This window comes from Stigmatopora argus, chromosome 13, assembly GCF_051989625.1.
Source record: "Stigmatopora argus isolate UIUO_Sarg chromosome 13, RoL_Sarg_1.0, whole genome shotgun sequence".
Lineage (NCBI taxonomy): Eukaryota > Metazoa > Chordata > Actinopteri > Syngnathiformes > Syngnathidae > Stigmatopora > Stigmatopora argus.
This window is the reverse complement of record NC_135399.1, coordinates 10,360,137-10,377,529: the sequence shown is the minus strand read 5'-3', so window position 1 is coordinate 10,377,529 and position 17,393 is coordinate 10,360,137. Positions and strand designations below refer to the sequence as shown.

Below are 17,393 nucleotides of genomic sequence, written 5' to 3'. Positions count from 1 at the left end.
ACCTACCGTGTTCATGTAATAAAATCCATTAGCCAGGAACGTCCTGTTTCCGTCGTGGTTTTAAAAAATTATATTTTTTAATGTTGGAATAAAATATCACCTTCAATGTTGATCGTGACGTATATTCGAATGCAGTATGACGCCACCTATCGTTGACGTGACGAAACAAAGTCGCATAAATAATTTCCACTGCCTCCTTGGTCGTTTATAAAATATCAAATCATCTTTGCATAAATCAATTTGGAAAAAAAATACGTTTGTTGTACAATGGCCACTATAAACTGTTTAATAGTGAAAAAGACACAAAGCACGTTGGGCAAAGTGATAAAGAAACCGGCTCTCACTGAAAAGCTACTTAGCAAACCACCGTTTCGATACTTGCACGACATCTTCACTGAGGTAAGATTAACACAAGAGTGAAGAAAAATAGGTCAATTTTTGCATTTTGTACTTGTATGGACACAGATTTGTTTTACTGACTGAATGCAGTTTAAACATGAAATAACCAATAGGGGGAGCTGTTGTTTTGCACGAGAAAGTGTCCAATAACCCTTGGACAAAATACTTTAGGTACCTGAATATACTACCATTCATTCAGTCTGCCTTCCACTTATCCTCACATGGATCCAATGTCATTTATTGATTGGAAAATGAAATACTGCAATTTTTAAACCGAACAGAAATGGCAGGCATGCTCTTTCCCAACAGCGATATAGTAGTTAATAGTTCACAAAGTAGTAATTGTAATAGTTGGTTACAGTAATTAAACAAGTTCAAAACAACCATCTGTCCATCCTCAGGTAATCAGAACCACAGGCTTTATGAAAGGCTTGTACAAAGAGAACGAATTGAAGTCCGAATGCGTAAAGGTAAGGGCCAAAACACATCTAAAATTTCCAAAGGAAATTAAAGTTCATGTTTTTCTTTTGTAGGACAAAGAGATGAAAATGGCCTTCCTTCAGAAAGCAATAGATGTTGTGGTACTGGTGACTGGAGAGCCACTTGCTGCGAGACCAGCGCAAATCGTCGCTGGACATGAACCCGAGAAGACCAATGAGCTCCTGCAGGCTATTGCCAAGTGCTGTCTCAACAAAGTTTGTCAAAGCCACAGCGGCCCTTGAACATGTAGAAAAAAATAAATATCAATGTCAGATCTTTGTAAGGTACTGGAATTGTCATGGCAATGTGTTAACTTGGCCCACAGATGTCCAGTAAGGAGGCCGTGAAGATAATTCTTGCATCAGAGAAGCTGGAAGTGAAGCCAAAGGAGAGCATCTCAAAACCTCAGGAGATTGTGGAAGGACGGGAATTTCAGCCAGATAGACAGGTATCCTCTACGTTTCTGAAAAAAAATCAGGTTTTCCAAGGATGCTGAGCACTCAATCATTTATGCAACCTTATTTTAGGAGAAAAAGCCGACAGACCACAGCGAGGCCAGGCTGGAGAAGGACCCCGAAGCGCCTCGAGAACAGGAAAGGCAACGTCGAGAAACCGAGAGAGAACACCACCACGAAAGAGAGCGTTCCACCAGGAACCACCGGCGGGAACACCAAGAAAGCCCTAAAGATGGCGACCAAGAAATCAAGCGTCACGACAAGGACAAATACGACGCGCAAAGCAACGAGAAGGAGAAAAGTCAGGAGAAGGAAAGCAACAAGAAAAGAGAAAAAGAACGGAAAAAAGCCAAAGGTGCCGAAAGCGAGACGTCTCCATTGTCTTGGACCACTACACCCACGAGAACAGGTCAATCTTCCTCTGCCAGAGGGCCGAGACGAAAAAACACAATTGGAGGTAGTATTTGTCCATTCCCTATTATGTAAATGTATGCTAATATTAACCTGATTTCCTTGGAAGAATCGAATGACTTGAGGAAGTTGATGTTTGCCTCATTCACCTGGAAACCCAATTTGCTTCCTCTTTTTGCCAACAGACGAATCGGACAACGAAGGCGGTAAGTGTTCGTAGACCAGATTTGGTGAGGCGCCAACATAAGCGGGAATTTCCAATTTAAAGGCAAGTTTGCCCTTGCAAAGATCGGCCCGCCGTTCATTTTCACAGAACATCAGCGGACACAAAATTTTCTAAACAAGGAAAGCGGAGATACCGGCGCTTCCTCGCTTCCTTCAGAAGTGCCGCACAGGTGTGTAGCACGGACACCAAAGCTGCCATTCGCAATGAGTCTAGCGGAATTGACGCATTTGGGGCCGTTCTAGCAACAATCGAAATTCAAGGCCCAGCAGTGCTCGCTTGGGTCCTCCGCCAGTCAAGAAACCGGAGAGCTTCACAGAAGGGCTTCCGGCAGATAGGTGACGTCACTGCACGTTTAATCCGTGTGGTTTTTCTCCTTGAATACACCCAAATGTGGAATTGCTCTCTTTCCTTGCCCTTTCCAGGCTTTCTAGTATCAAGTCGTCCGTTATAAGAGACGGCAAGAAGCTGTCTGACGACGATGACGAGGAAGACGAGCAATTTCTGGTGGCCGAGGCGGCCCCTGAACCTGCAGATACGCAGGAAAAGGTTCAGTGAAAGACGAGATGGAAACATTGACATTGCTTTTCCCACTATTCGCAGTCATCGTGGTGGGTCTTCTTTGCTTACAGGAATCTGCACAAGGCCTTAACAGTCAAGAAAAACATGGTACGCTCACGTCGTTTCCCGCTTTTTGTTTGCAATTAGTTTCACTAAATGTCCTCTAAATTGTGTTCATGCAGGCGGACTGGTGAAAAAAATCCTGGAAACCAAAAAAGACTACGAGTTGTCACCGTCCTCCAATAAATCCAAAGATGTACGTATTCTGGGCTTCTCAAAACCTGTGAATGACAATTGTAACACATTTTTTGTTATTGTCAGCAGAGCAGTAAACACACTTTTTAGTGCCTTGGAAGCCTGAAAAAAAATAATCCCCTTCAGTGAAGCCCCTAATAGACCACATAGAAGAAAAACACTTGCAACACGCATCCAGATATTCGGAGCTAAACATCTTTCATTCTAAACTTGCGTCCTCATTCAGAAGTCAGAGGAATCTCGGAAGCAGGAACAAGATCTGGTCACGCGGGAGATTGAGCGTCTGCGGGCGTCCATCCAATCCGTGTGTCAGAGCGCGCTGCCTTTGGGTAAGATCATGGACTATGTGCAGGAGGACATCGACGCCATGCAAGCGGAGCTCCAAAGTTGGCGCCGGGAAAACAAGGAACATTCGCAGGCTTTGATGCAAGAGCAGAAGTAAGTGCATACAAAGTCAAAGTCATCTGAAAAATCCAAAATATCACATTTTTAAATCAAGACTTTCCATTTTTTCTGTTAAATGTATGCAAAAAAATGTCCAAATATTCACAATGTCTCTGGGGTCTACTTTCATGCACCTTATTTTGCTCATTTTGAAAAATTAAGGAAGGTTACAGTACAGATGCATCAAATATTCATGTTTTACTAAGCGTTTAAAAACCACACCTACATATAGCCTCTGTGTGTTCTTTGGTTTACTCGTACAGAGCGACGGATCTTGCCGTAGAACCTCTCAAGGCCGAACTGGGCGAGCTGGACCAGCAGATGAAAGATTACCAAGATAAAATTTGTGCCGTGCGGTCCAACATATTAATGAACGAGGAGAACATCCAGAAAAAGTTGGTTTCCATCATCTCTCCTAGATCCTGAAAACACAGAACTGTGAGGGCGTATGCTTTATTGTGCTCATGTTTAAGTGACATTAAACGCTAATAAATGTCCAAACTACCAGACCTCCCAGTACAAATGGTATCCCCATCACCCCATCCAATGAGTACCATTAAGCTAAATAAGATGTATATGGTGGTGAATCTGGTGATTATTATTTTACACTTGCTTGAAATGTAAGAAAAGCAGGGAAAGCATTTTATATAGGTCAGAAAGTTTTCTTCATGTTGCTCTAAATTATTCAAACTTCACTGAGTGTGTGTTTTTGATTAGAAGCAAGCAAAAGTCTTTCATATCTTTTAAAGCATTTCATCTGGATGTTCGGCTTTTTTTGTGTTCTTTCATAGAAAAATGTTCATAGTTTTTCATTAGCCTGTGTGACTAATTATTTCGTGCATTTCTTAGCTTGACACGGACGATAAATTTTACAGTCTGTTGTTAGTTTTATGCAATAAAAATGCTGAATTTGGTGTGACAGCTGTTATACTTAAACAAATATTTAGGCACAGACACTCATTGCTCCATCTCAAGCTAAAGTATGGACTTTCCAACTATTGATGTTGAAAATGAAAAGTTTTGATTTGGTTTTCATTTCATCAAATGCCTTTCCCTGGCACTGTCTGACAAGACAACAAATCTCACCGCAGTGTCACCGACAAGGGCAGGCGGCTATTAGTGTCGCTTTGAGTGCCGCTTTGACAATTATGCAATTCAAACAGGCGGCTTGCAAGAAAACAGTTTAAGCAAGAAAAGAGCTCAGGATAATATGGCAGAAATGTAACACATATCTACACACAAGAAAAGAAAAAAACCACTCTCTGAATACATATAGACCGACTGGGACTATTACGATGTGCGTCTGAAGCAACAAATTTGGCCACGTACATCAGAAAGGTCAGCATGCAAATGTCAGCGTCGCTTCCTTCCATTCTAATGATCAGGTAAGAAGCTTCAGCGTGAGGAGTCGCTGTGACAAAATGACGAGGCCTGAGCGCCCCGATAAGCCTGGTCTGACATTCTTACATGTTGAACTAATTGATCAGGCCACAACAAAGAAGCAATTTAGCGTTAAGCTATTTAATTTCAACTCTGGTTGCATCAAACCCTTTTTGTGTGTTTAATTTCAGGCACGTCCTTGAGCTTTTGTTATGTGTCCGGTATTGAAACCGAATTTCATGTTGATGGGTGAAATTTGTGTCAGTGGCTATTTTCTTACAACTGAAGAGCCCATAAAATGACTGAATTAAACCTAAATTTTGCAATATACTATTTAATTTTAGGCACGTGTCCTTGAAACTTCATCATGTCTTATAACAAAACTGTCATCCAAATTTCATGTTGATCAGTCAAACTGGTCGCAAAATTGGTTACATTAAGAGTATAATGACAAGCTCTAATTCACTTAAAACACACAAAACAAATTGTTATGTCTTAATTCTGGGCATTTGTCTTTGAGACTTTTGCACGTGTCTTTTTTAAGACACGTCAACCAAATTTCATATGGATAGCTGACACTAGTACACATGGATCATTTTTCCAATAAACTTTCTAAATAATGCTGAGCCACAATTGCTTCTTTAATCCAAAATGGCCAATTTTCCAGTTTAATACAAAAACCAAAAACGACCGATTTAACGGGCAGAATGAGGCTTTTAAAGCAAAATGCCAGTCGTCTTGTTTGGAATCAGACATGGGCATCCTGCCATCATTTGCAAGCGCCATCTGAGGACAATCCGAAGATGCTCTCGTCCCCACGCGAGCGCTCATTAATCTCCTCAACAGCGTCTTACCTAGAGAACCACTTCCCTCGCAATCCATTTGCCTTGAACAAGGCGAAATTACACCGTGACACACACGCACGAGGTCACAATGGCAGTGAGTAACAGACGGTCGAGGTGAAGACGGATCTGGCGGTACGATTCTGCGCATACATCAAGTCCGTTGAGCAGAAAATTGAAATGGAAATGCAGGCCTTGAGAGCGAGCGCGACTCCCATTTAGTGGTGGACCGACGTTAACGATTTGTCATTTTCTCTCAGGGGCGCCAGTGACTGAAACTCTTCAGCACCTCTCTTTAACACCCACGCATCTGTCACCCAAGGACTACCACTTGCCTCTTTAATTCATGTTTTAGCTATCGTGAGCTCAGATGCAAGACTACATTCAACGCGGCTGTTGAAGTCCTAAAACTGCTCGGTTTGACGACAACCTTGGATTTGGAGTTTTGCACCATAAACTGCATTAGAGGAGCGATTCAGTAATTGTATATTCTCTCCCTATACTGTACCTTAATCAATAAAATATGACATATTATATGTTGTTGAACATATTTCTTCTTGGCATCCATTGTAAAAATCCCAAGCATTTAAGAAACACTCTTCAAGAGCATTGAAAGTAAACTAAGAACTCTTTTATTATTTTTCTCTCTATTTTCATGATTTTTTTTCCTACACGAGTCCTTTAAAAGTTAATCATGCGAGGTGCAGCGTTGGTAAATACATGCAAGGTTGTACTGTGGGGGTTTGTCACAGATATTGTCAGGGGGGAAAGGGGGGGCACTGATCATCATTTGAGAATGTACAAGTGGAGTTGTGAGAATTCAGTTCAGTTCTTGTTGCCATCGTCTCTGAGCCGAACCCCAAAACAGGGAAGGTTTCTTATGACATCATTGGTTGACATTGTCAGTGCAGTCGAAAGGAAAAAGAAATGAAAAAAAATCAACCAGCAGGCAGTCTTTTGTACAAGAGATTAGAATAATGTGTGTAAAGTGGGGGCATTAAAGTGACATCACAGCATACACGAGGGGCGGAAGGCGGTATTGCATGTCACTTTGGTGTAGGGTCAATCCTACTTTTGCTCTTTTGCCATCTTGAAAAAAAAAACATCCTTTACATTCAATCCTGGAAGATTTTCCAATCTTAAACTTGGTAAAACGTCACAATCACTTGGCGGGAGACGCTACTTATGACATCACACGTGCCAGCCGCTAGATGCTGAGGCGTGAAAATAAATGGAGGATTGAAAAACGGGAAAAAAGTTATTTACAAAAAAGAAAAGAAAAACAATATTTTTTAGCTTTTGCGTTCTTTGCATTTTGCACTTATTGTGCTCTTTTTGTTTGAATTCCAGGATCATCTTTTTGATGACACACAAAAGTTGACATCATCTTTGGTGAAGAATAATGATGTTTCTGGGTAGCTTAAACCTCGTTTGTCGGGGATAATTTCAACAACGACTTAAAAATCGCTCAAATCATTGACATCAGACAAAAACGTGGACATCTTACGACAAAATGAAATCCTAAAGAGTCACTCTTTAAAGCTAGGCTGTGCAAATCTGGATCACTTTGTCAAAGAAAACAAACAAACAACTTAAAACACATTAGTGACACATAGAGGACCAAAGTGGAACAGCAAGACAGTCAATACACAGCTCTAATGTACATAAGAGTGCAGCTTTTGTCGTAATCTTACTACCTATTCTTTCCAAGTGACAACAATTGAAACGATGCTCATGTAAACAAGCATACTCTAATACAACACGAGATGGGCAGTTTTGCATAGTGAGTACTTTTAAAATACATTGCACTGATAGTACATGTGTACCATAAGCTCAATAGTCTTTTTTTAGTAATATCATTTAAAAAAAAATCTGCATCAGTAGTCAGCCCCCTGCCTTAACCCACTTTTTTTTTTTTTATGTATTTTTATTTTATTTTTTTAACCTCGTTCACTACTATTGTTGTTGATAGACGTCCAATCCATATATTTAAACTGGGAAGCCTCGCGGAGAATGATGCTTAAATGCCATTGACGAAGATGGATGTCCAATATATTTCAAGAGGGAGAAGCTAGTAGCGAATGATTGCCCTCCAATTAAAATGGATAGGACGCCATCGATGTCAATGGCAGCAATAAGTTAGTTGGTTAATCTGTTTTTAAGATATTTGTAAATCATATGTTGAATAATAGCTAAATAAAATAGGCATGGACATTTTATAGTTAATTTTATCTCTTCAATCTTTTGCTATTTTAGTGAGAATGTGACGGGTAACCCCGACAGATACTCGCATTTGATTGGCTGAGATAGTGCAAAAATGGTGATAATGTCTAAATCGCCTACTCCAATGAAAATATTACTTTGTTATTGAGAATGTGGCATTTTTTAGTCTGGTTCTACAGTCCACCATTAAAAAGTATGCCAGCTCACTGTGGGGTGCTATAGTCCTGTGGTACAGTAGTCATTCCCCCACCCAGAAGTTGTGGGTTTGATTCCCTGCCCTGGTCATCTTGTCAACTATTCTTGAGCAAGGTACGGAGTCCCATGTTGGTCCTAATGCTGTGTCTTGTATGTCCGGGTCACAACTAAAAACCTATCTGCAATGTTTATTGGGTGCATGTAAACGTGTCCACCGGCAGCCCAGTCAAAACAAATTGGACGTCTCCCAATGAATTATATAAATATTCATAGAGGTCTAGAAAAAGTTGGAGAAAATTGAAGCAACTTTGCATTAACCCAAACGAGCAAAATATAGAAAATAGAAACAATTGAAGCTGCCTGTGGAGGGAAATGCTGGCATTCATTCGCTCTTGCTCTCTATTGTTTCTGTTTCTTTTTCTTTTCTCTGCATGCGAACCATTCTGCTGTGCGGGTCGGTCATGCAAAGAAATCTCCAGATGAACCAAACCAACTTTGCCAACAAGCACCGAGCAAAACCAGGTCCCGCCGCGAGCGCGACGAGAAGGAATGTACAAGTACGCTTGGATTCATGTAAAAAAAGAAGAAGAAAAAAACCCGAAATAAAATCAACTCTAATATTAAAGACTCAAATGACGATTACAGGGTTACTAGTAGGTTTCATTTCGCAGCATGTTTAAATGTACAACTTTTCCCTAAATCTTGAGGTCATTAGTGGGGGTCCATGCACATCTAGTCTAACCTAAACTGACAGCATGCGCTGCCCCCAAAATAAAAATCCCTAAAAACAAAATATAAACATACACCTTTCTTTGTCTACGACATAAAAAAAACTTCCAGGATTCCAGTTATCTGTCAAAAGCAAAAATTAAAAGCACACGTTTTCATGAGGTGAGTTCCATAAGGAGTGAACCTGATCAAATGGGGGTGGGAAGTTATTGGCTTTTTTTTTGTTTTTGTTTTGTTTTTTTGACTATGCACATTATTTTCCACGAGTTAACAACTGCGAGTGCGTGCAAATATATGGGAGGTCAACGTGGGCGAGCTGCTAACACGAGTAAGATTCCGGGGCGTGCCTCAGGAGCCAAGCGTGAATTGGTCTTGCTCGCTGGGCTTCTTGACCCATGCCCCCAGGCCGGCCTTGTGGAAGGCCTTGATGAGCGCCTGCTTAGCCGAGTGGTACTCGAGCGCTGCCTGCTTGGCGTCGTGGTAGGAAGACGGCTTCGGCGCTTTGATCCGCAACACGGACGAGAGCTACACAAAAAGACGTTATCAGTGAGCGGGATTCATTTTGCAATCCGCAGCACCGAAACAGTTTAGTTTGATTGCTGTAGCTTCAGTAGTTTCTTAAATGTTTGCTTTTTTTCTTAATTTTTGGAGAGGACACTCTTTTGAACTCAACTTAGAAGTCAAAATACATCAACAATTGATTGGCGGGCGTGTACCTTGGAGTGTAGGCGCACCCATCGGCTATATAGGGCGTGCTTGCAAAGCCGTGATGCTCGGCCCATATCGTCCTTGCCGGTGGTGGCGTTGATCACCTCTAGGGCGGTGTCGCCCACCGTCCAGTTCACACTAAAGTTGGGCGCTTTGCCTGGTTGCCTGGCCTCGGCATTGCTTATACCTACAAAGCCACAAACTTTTTTTTAAAAATCCACAATATCCAACCTGTTTGATTGAATACACTTTAGAGGACATGTGTCAAAGTGGCGGCTCGGGGGCCAAATCTGGCCCGCCGCATCATTTTGTGTGGCCCGGGAAAGTAATTCATGAGTGCCGACTTTCTGTTTTAGGATCAAATTAAAATGAAGAGTATAGATGTATATTAAATTTCCTGATTTTACCCCTTTTAAGTCAATAATTGTATTTTTTAATCCATTTTTTCTGTGTTTTTAATTCAGAAATCATTTTGTAAAATCTAAAAATATTATATAAAAAGGTAAAATAAACATTGTTTTAGATCTATAAAAAACTGAATATTCAGGGCTTTTAATCCAGTTCTTTTAATCCATTTATAAAAAAAAAAAAATCTAAATATATCTAAAATGGTCCACGTGAAATCAAGTTGACGTAAAAGCGGCCCGCGAACCAACCCGAGTCTGACACCCTTACTTTAGAGGTTGGACTTGAATTTTGGGAAAAGCCACAGTGATAGACGTCAAATCATGTTGTTCTTTTCACCCTTTTGCTGTGAATTTAAAGGAGTTATTTATTAGTAGACATCCGATCCATTTGGACTGGGAGGGTGGCAGCAAATGAATGTTTGTTTATACCATTACAACCCTCCCCCTTGAAATTGATTGGATATCTATTGCTTTCAATGGCAGCCAATGAGTGAAAATATCTTTGCAGTTTAATAGAACAGAATTATAGTTGATCAATGCACTGTAGTGGGTTAACAAAAACAAGGGTTGCGTGCAAATTTGATTTTTTAAAATTTAATTCGTTCAATGCCATTGACGCGTTAGACATTAAATATTCATGGCAGAGATTGAGTGCAATCAATGCTCAAATGTTTAGAGAAAAGCGAAATGCATCAAATATTACACAAATAAAATCATAAATCCTCAGTCTCTGTGGAAGTTGCCGCATTTGTTCAAATTCCACAAGGTAAATGTCAGTTCTGACAACCAGGGTGCAGCTGTCTAAATATCAAATGTTAACAAGGCGAGATTCCAAATAACTGGAAACGCGAACAGGGAATCTGATGCCAAACATCTTTTCTTACCGCTTAGAAGGGGTCTGTTGAGTGTAAATTGCTGGGGGAGGTCCTCGATATCGGCGATGCGCTGGTACATGGCTCTGGAAAGGTGGTCGGCGTGGTAGAGGCTGCCTAAGATGATGCTGGAAAAGTAGATGGGCTCGCTAAAATAGCTCATCAGGGAGCCCTGGATACCCACCACGTTCCACCTACGTACCAAAAAAATGCACAAGGATGATTAACAATTGGCAGGTGTCTGGCAACTGGTTTCAAATGGCAACAAATGACCGTATTTTTAGGACTATAAGTCGCAAAGAATACACAATGGAAAGGAAATAAAAATATAGACATCCAGTAATGAGGTGGTGTTGATGCAGTTCATGTTTACCTAAGAGAAGATATCAATGTGTTGATGCCAACGCATGTTAGATATATGAGGATATAATGGCACAAGGCAATGCGGTGTCACACACACAATCCCACTGAGGGATCCAATTTCTTTTTCTTTTTTTTGTTGCCAAATTCCCTGTATTTCTGTGCTGTATCATTAGCCATCGCTCCCTAGTCATTTTCCCATTGACATGCTCTGCGAAGCATCACACTCCCACCTTACTTGGAGGGATGAAATGTGTGTGCGTGTAGACTGAAATGTGAAGTGAAGAATGTGAAAAAATATGAAGGATACTTGCAGGTTTCAAGAACAAGGCTGTGTCCCCTGTGTAATGCTTGTAAGAACTATTTGATCTCCTGTGAAGTTCTAAGCCTGCTCAAGTAGAAGACATTATTTATGGTTTGATATTGATCGTAGAAAAAATTGGATTGTAGTCCTAAAGTTTCTAGGGTTAATGCAATTTTTCAGAGCAAATTGTCTGTGCTAGGGTTTCGGTTTCTATGTAAACTACTGGAAAATTCTAGTTTTTAAATTAACTAGTTCAGTTCATGATCCCTGTACTTGAATACATTTCTGAGCTTTCAATCTGCTCCTTCAATGGAAAAAAAAGAAAGCAAATACGTCAAATCCAAAATCAATGCACCACTGTAAAATGAACTAATCAAAATGAAAACCTGGCCTCACATAATCTGAGCAAACAATCAATTGTTACTCATTAACTCTAGTGTTGTTTTCTTGGTGTTGCAAAGCTATTTTGCCCTCTACTGACTTAGATCCCTCCGCTTCTGACCAAGGCGACAGAAAAAAAAATTGAAATCGATAGCCGGGTACGAGGAGAGTAAAAGCACCGGGCAGTAACACCGTGTGCCGAGAAGGACCAAGCGGGCGCCTACTAACGCAACAGACACGTTCTTCATCAAGCCCACATTTGGCGTCCAATCATTCGGTGCACTGAGGCAAAGTATTGCGATGAAGAACCAAGGCAGAAAGAGTTATGGAGAACTTTTATTGTTTGCTTGGTGACTGCGGGCAGCCTCGTTTCATCACCAGGTTGGCACGATGTCGCCTTGAACACGGACAGAGACTAAAGACGCGATGATGGGCGCGCAAATATACTGGAAGGACAGGTCGGTCCATCACTGTGGTCGGCCCTGACATCCCAGGAAGAAAATGACACACTTGGGATAATTTAGAAGCTTTACTAGACAACCTGGAATGCTTAGCATGATGGGATAAAAACCAGTTGCAGGCCATAAATACAGATGACCTCGGTTTAAAAAAAAGGTCAACAGCAGTGCCATCAGTTTTCCCAAATTAGCTTCATAATTAGCAACTGCAAGTTAATGGTGATTGACTCATTGGCATTGAAAGTATTCTTGTCAATCAACAGTGTAGATGCTACATCACTGAATTTTAATCCTTTAGACAAATTTGCTGATGGATGAACTCCATCAGATGGCAGCAGTATTTTAAACACGACCAGCCAGGTTTAGGAGACCAATTCTTATTGAAACATCAAATTTTGTTTGGTTTATAAACAGCCAATATACTATTACTTATTATTAGTTTTAGGAAGAATGAAAATACCTGGCAATCTTGTCGCTGCACGACATGGTGAGTAGCCTCTCCCCCTGGAGGACGCCGTCCCACGTCTGGATAGTGTTACTAGACCGGACCGGTATGGTGCCCTCTCCAGACTCGATCTTTGTCCGAAGCTGCCCCCTGGCTTTCCGGTTGGGGTGTCTGTCTCCCTGGTCTGTGGCAGCAAAAGCAGATCAAATAATGATACTTGGGGTCATTCATAATGGTCCAAGTTCTTCCCAATTATTCAGCTGGAAAGTTTTTGCACAGAAATTCCCGTTTTTTGTTGTTGTCTAAAATAAACGAGCTCACAAGACATGAAACATCAGCAATCGGCTGTTGATCGTAGGACAAGTGCACCGAGCTGTGCTAAAGGTGGGAAACTGACAGCCAATTAGAAAGCATCTGCCTGCACGTAAAAGTGACGACTACCATTCGACTGGCATTTTGGCCAGCTCCTTTCAGCCGGAACCATTGCATATTCATGATTGACAGCCCCTCACTCGCCCTCCTTGGGGTTTGGAATTAAACCACATGGTGGCAAAAATGATGTAGTGAAAAGAAAACGGAACAAGGGTCAGGAAACAAAACAAAAAAATAACATGTCACAACACTATTTCATTATCAATGTTTCTGATGGAGTCTATTCATTGGCTAAATGAATGCAGCTTTTGTCCCAAACGACGTGTGACAGGAAAACACGTTGACCGAGTATGAAGAAGGTTAATCAGTCACACTGTGAGGGTGGAGGAAAAAAAAAACACAACAGATGCCTTGTGCGCATACGGCAACTAACAAAAGCTCTAATTAATGAAGACTGGTTTTCAATGTGTCGGATGCCTATTAGGACGTTGCAGTAAATTAAATTGAAATAAGCGGTAGAAAGAATTGGAAGGATTTATCTGGCAAATGCCAGATTAGCAACACGATGGAAAATCTATGGCCCATTTGGCATTCACAAAATCAACTGTGTTGAAGTCAAAATATCATAATATAATGTTAATCTTTGTATTTTTCTTCTTCCCAACAGTGGATAATTGAACTGTTTGTATTCCTTATTAATGAAATGGTTCAGTAATTAATTCAATATATAAACAATTTACATTTAGTGTAACAAAAAAAGTATGGTTTAAACATATCAGAAAATTGACCAACCAAGTATATAGCTAATGTTTTTATATTTCATTAAAATGGTTCTTTAAATGTAACTAAAGGAAACGAGGAGAATAATTTATTGTTGTATTATTACATGTTTAAACTTTTCTATTCATTCCTTTTATTATGTGTTCGGTTCATTATAATCAATAAAATAGAATTATTCAAATACATGTCATATAATTACATTTTACAATAAATATGAACAATTTCAAATGTTTTTTTTATCACAAAAGTAAATTTCCCAAGCACATTTTGACATAAATTTTGGAAATCAAGCATGGCGGTTACCTTCCACGCCGGCCTCGTGCGGGGAGAAGATCCTGGCATCTCCACAGGGCGACGTGCTGATGTAGAGGTGGAACTGAATATTGTCCTTTAACTTGAAGCCTCCTTTTTCACAATGCATGAATATGGACTTCTGATGCTCTTCTTTGCTGCTGCTATAGCGACAGACAAAGATCACTGAATGCAAATGAAACGCTGGGAAATGGCAAATGTAAGCGTGTTTGCTGACCCGAGGAAGAACTCCAACTGGATGTAAAGGTATCTCATGAGCGAGCGCCGGGCGATAATCTCGGCATGACAGTCGTTTAGGGCCAGGCCACGGTCGCTCATGTACTCGCCGTTGATGCATTTGGTTCCCGTCGCTACACAAATCACCTGCGCTTCCTTGACATCCGTCCCTGTTACGCAGAATTAAAACCGATAAAGCTCACTTTTGACTGACTTAGCATAAACTACATAAAACAGAATTGAAAAGAGGCGTTACGATATGTTTGCTGTCAAAGCTCCACCGTGACAATCTACCTGTTGTCATGACGACGCCTGCCAAGACTTTCCGGCGCGCGTGGGGTGAGGTGAAGTTGTCCGTCAGTTCGCTGAACTTATCCACTACCAGTCGGGAGACGGCATCGGCAAGAACCTGCACCCGCGTGCGCGCACACACCAATACACACATTAAACACACTACAGTCTTTAAAACCTGTCTGATATTGGCCTCCTTACCCTTAAAGAAAAAACACACTACAGTCTCTAAAAACTGTCTGATATTGGCCTCCTTCCCCTTAAAGAAATTTGCACTAAGATTTTCACTCTCTCCACGAGGGATCATTTAGCATGTGTTTTTTTGGGGGGGTTAAACTTTTCATTTTGTTTTAAACGGTCCAATGCATTATCCTGCGGACACAGAACACATAAGTAATTTTGTTCTGGTCAAATGCAATTGATTTGTCTTTAATGAATCAATTTAAACGTGTAAGATTTTCCCCCTATCCATCATAATACCATGACAGAATGGAGGATCACAATATTGCCCGAATATTTTTCAAGGTGTCCTGTAAATCAGCTTCAACAGAGCAAGGCCCACCGAGTTCAAGCTCAAGTGAACATATATCATATGTTCTTTGACAGCCACTTTTTCTGCCTAAGCTTTTTACTCAGGGGCTAATGTGATAGAAAATGACGGCACCCAAAGACAAGAGATGATGGCGGTTGGATGGACATAATCTAATGAGATCGTTATAAAATTACTTTGCCACTAGTTTTGACTCACCCACTCGTTGCCAACGTCCTTTAACTTTCAAGACACAAGGTTATGGATGCGACAGATCTTTTGTACTTGGAGACAAATGCCAACATTCTTAGTACAATTGGTTGATTAAAAGAAACAGTTAATCATGTACAACAAATTAACTGAGTAAGATTTTTAGCTATACCCTCAACACATTTTATTGGAAGCCAACAGTTGTTAACCGTTACTATTCAAATAATAAAGATTTAAGTGGATCAAGACTTTTACTATATTCCAAGTGAACAAAACATAGAAAAACACTTTCCACTATTAGGTTTTATGGGCGAGTCTTACTTAGGCCAGGAGAGTCAAAAATAGCCATCTTTGTTGGACTGATGGCTCATTTGAAACTTTTCTTCTTTAACGTATGATATTGATTTTGAGAGGTTTCATTGATGATCTTATCGATTATAACGCGAGCTCTTGGCAGGTACGACAAAGAAAGAAGAAGCCGCCGTGTCTTACCTGTGGCAGGTGAAGCTGTAGTCCCTCTCTGGGTATGGGCTGCCTGGACGGTGTCTGGTCAAGTTGCATGTTGAAGAGAGCTGTGAGAGCGGCCTGCGCTGCCCGGGCCTTAGCTAGCTTCTTGTTGCGCCCCGAGCCTTCAAATGTCTGTGAGTCCACCGTCACCGACATCACAAAATTCTTGGCGTGACTCTCCCCGCTCTCTGACACAAAGTCATATTTGAGGCCTGGCCTGAGTTCGTTGAGAATCATGACAGGGTTTTTGCCACTGGAGGGCGAGCTGAATGCAGAAGGAGGGGGCAGTGGCGCCTGGACAAGGTTGCTGCCAGGTGCTGTGGGGAGCGGATACTCCCCTAGAGAGTTTAAAGTGCTGCTACCGTTGGAACCGACATAGAAGGACTCTTCGGGTATGGCCGGTGTCTCAAAGCCGTTGAAGAGCATGTCTGGGAAGTCAGCTTGGTCGGAAGTAAAGTCCGTGTTGACGGTCAGTGTTCGCCCCATGGCCAGGTGTGCCTCAGATGCATTGGGGAACTGGACAAAGGATCGCAGAGCTTTTTCCGCCGCGTTCAATTTGGCCTTCTTCTTGGTGGGACCCATACCCTCAAACGTCTGTCCATTGACCTCTACGGTCATGACAAAAACTGGCGCGTGGACAGGTCCCGTCTGGGACAGAAGTTTGTACTGAAGACCCGGTTTGATTTCATTGAGCTGCATCAGGGCATTCTTGGGCAGGATCGGTCCTGGCGTTTTCTTTCGCTTCTTGGCTCGGAACTTGGAGTGAGCGTGACCATTGCTTCCTTCTTCCAGGGGCCGCTTTCGACCGCCCAGGCCGCTTCCATTGGGGAGTTGCTCGGCCACACCCACCCCTTCTTTGCAGGACACGTTGTCCAGGTTTCGGTTTTCCTTAACGTCTGTGCTGCTCGAACCTGCGGTGCCCAGAAAGAGTAACTTACAACGCCTTCGTTGCAGGATCTTGTAAATGCAAAATTTATAGATTCCTTTATCACTCTTTGGAACTGAACCAATGATTTGTGTTCCTCTAAAAAAGGCAGATATGTTTTCATTAATATTTTCGAATGAGATCCACAGATTATATCAAGAAGAGTCAGATAACCATTTTCCCTACTTTTTGAATTTTCTAGGTGGTCAAATTTCTGTTTCGATTTGATTCAAAATTGCTACTATACTGTAGCTTCATTTGATAGATTCACCTTGTCTTGTCTTGACCTATGGAGCTCATGAAAATTGGACATTGAAAGTTCAAACTCCGCAAGTCCTGGTTATACTGTATTCCTAAGTATTCAACACTTTTTAAACATTTCCATTCATGTACATTCATTTGCCCTTTGTTAACTACAGAGAACACATTTAAGTGTCAGCTAATCACTAACATATTAGATAGGCAGGGGAACACATATCACTGAACCCAGTAAACAAAGCGGATGGAATATTGGCAAAAATTTTCATTTATAACATCCTTCAGCAAAGGCTTGATAGGTTACTCCTTGCGGTACTCAGGAGAAAGAGGCCGCAGTGTGCATGAGTGGGACTGTAGGTTGGGTTTAGGGAGTGCAGGGTAGAGTGCAAGGGGAGGAGCTGAGGACCAGGCAAAACGGGAGAACACATCAAAAAGAGGCAGAATGAGAAGACTGCCTGGAT

The 17,393-nt window shown here is 41.4% G+C and overlaps 2 protein-coding genes across 5 annotated transcripts in view; one reads left to right on the top strand and one right to left on the bottom strand.

The window, feature by feature from the left end:
• The first annotated feature begins 54 nt into the window (after positions 1-54).
• On the top strand, positions 55-4,142 carry LOC144087230 (TRAF3-interacting protein 1-like). Its single transcript, XM_077617597.1, has 13 exons — positions 55-399; positions 801-869; positions 933-1,094; positions 1,205-1,327; positions 1,407-1,791; positions 1,931-1,951; positions 2,014-2,140; positions 2,214-2,306; positions 2,394-2,517; positions 2,601-2,637; positions 2,712-2,785; positions 3,011-3,222; positions 3,492-4,142. The coding sequence occupies exons 1-13, from the start codon at positions 268-270 to the stop codon at positions 3,652-3,654; spliced, it is 1,722 nt and encodes a 573-aa protein (XP_077473723.1). The 5' UTR covers positions 55-267; the 3' UTR covers positions 3,655-4,142.
• A 1,917-nt stretch (positions 4,143-6,059) lies between these two features.
• Positions 6,060-17,393, bottom strand: part of adarb1b (adenosine deaminase RNA specific B1b) — a 62,882-nt gene continuing 51,548 nt past the window's right edge. For 3 of the 4 annotated variants that reach the window (XM_077616683.1, XM_077616682.1, XM_077616680.1), the window contains 8 exons: positions 15,735-16,660; positions 14,507-14,621; positions 14,214-14,382; positions 13,988-14,139; positions 12,548-12,716; positions 10,597-10,778; positions 9,314-9,492; positions 6,060-9,122 (listed from right to left, as the gene is read on the bottom strand). In XM_077616683.1, coding sequence (XP_077472809.1) covers positions 8,946-9,122; positions 9,314-9,492; positions 10,597-10,778; positions 12,548-12,716; positions 13,988-14,139; positions 14,214-14,382; positions 14,507-14,621; positions 15,735-16,660 — 2,069 coding nt within the window. In that variant the 3' untranslated portion in view covers positions 6,060-8,945. The remainder of the gene's footprint in view (positions 9,123-9,313; positions 9,493-10,596; positions 10,779-12,547; positions 12,717-13,987; positions 14,140-14,213; positions 14,383-14,506; positions 14,622-15,734; positions 16,661-17,393) is intronic. The other variant, XM_077616681.1, reaches the window with a different exon arrangement.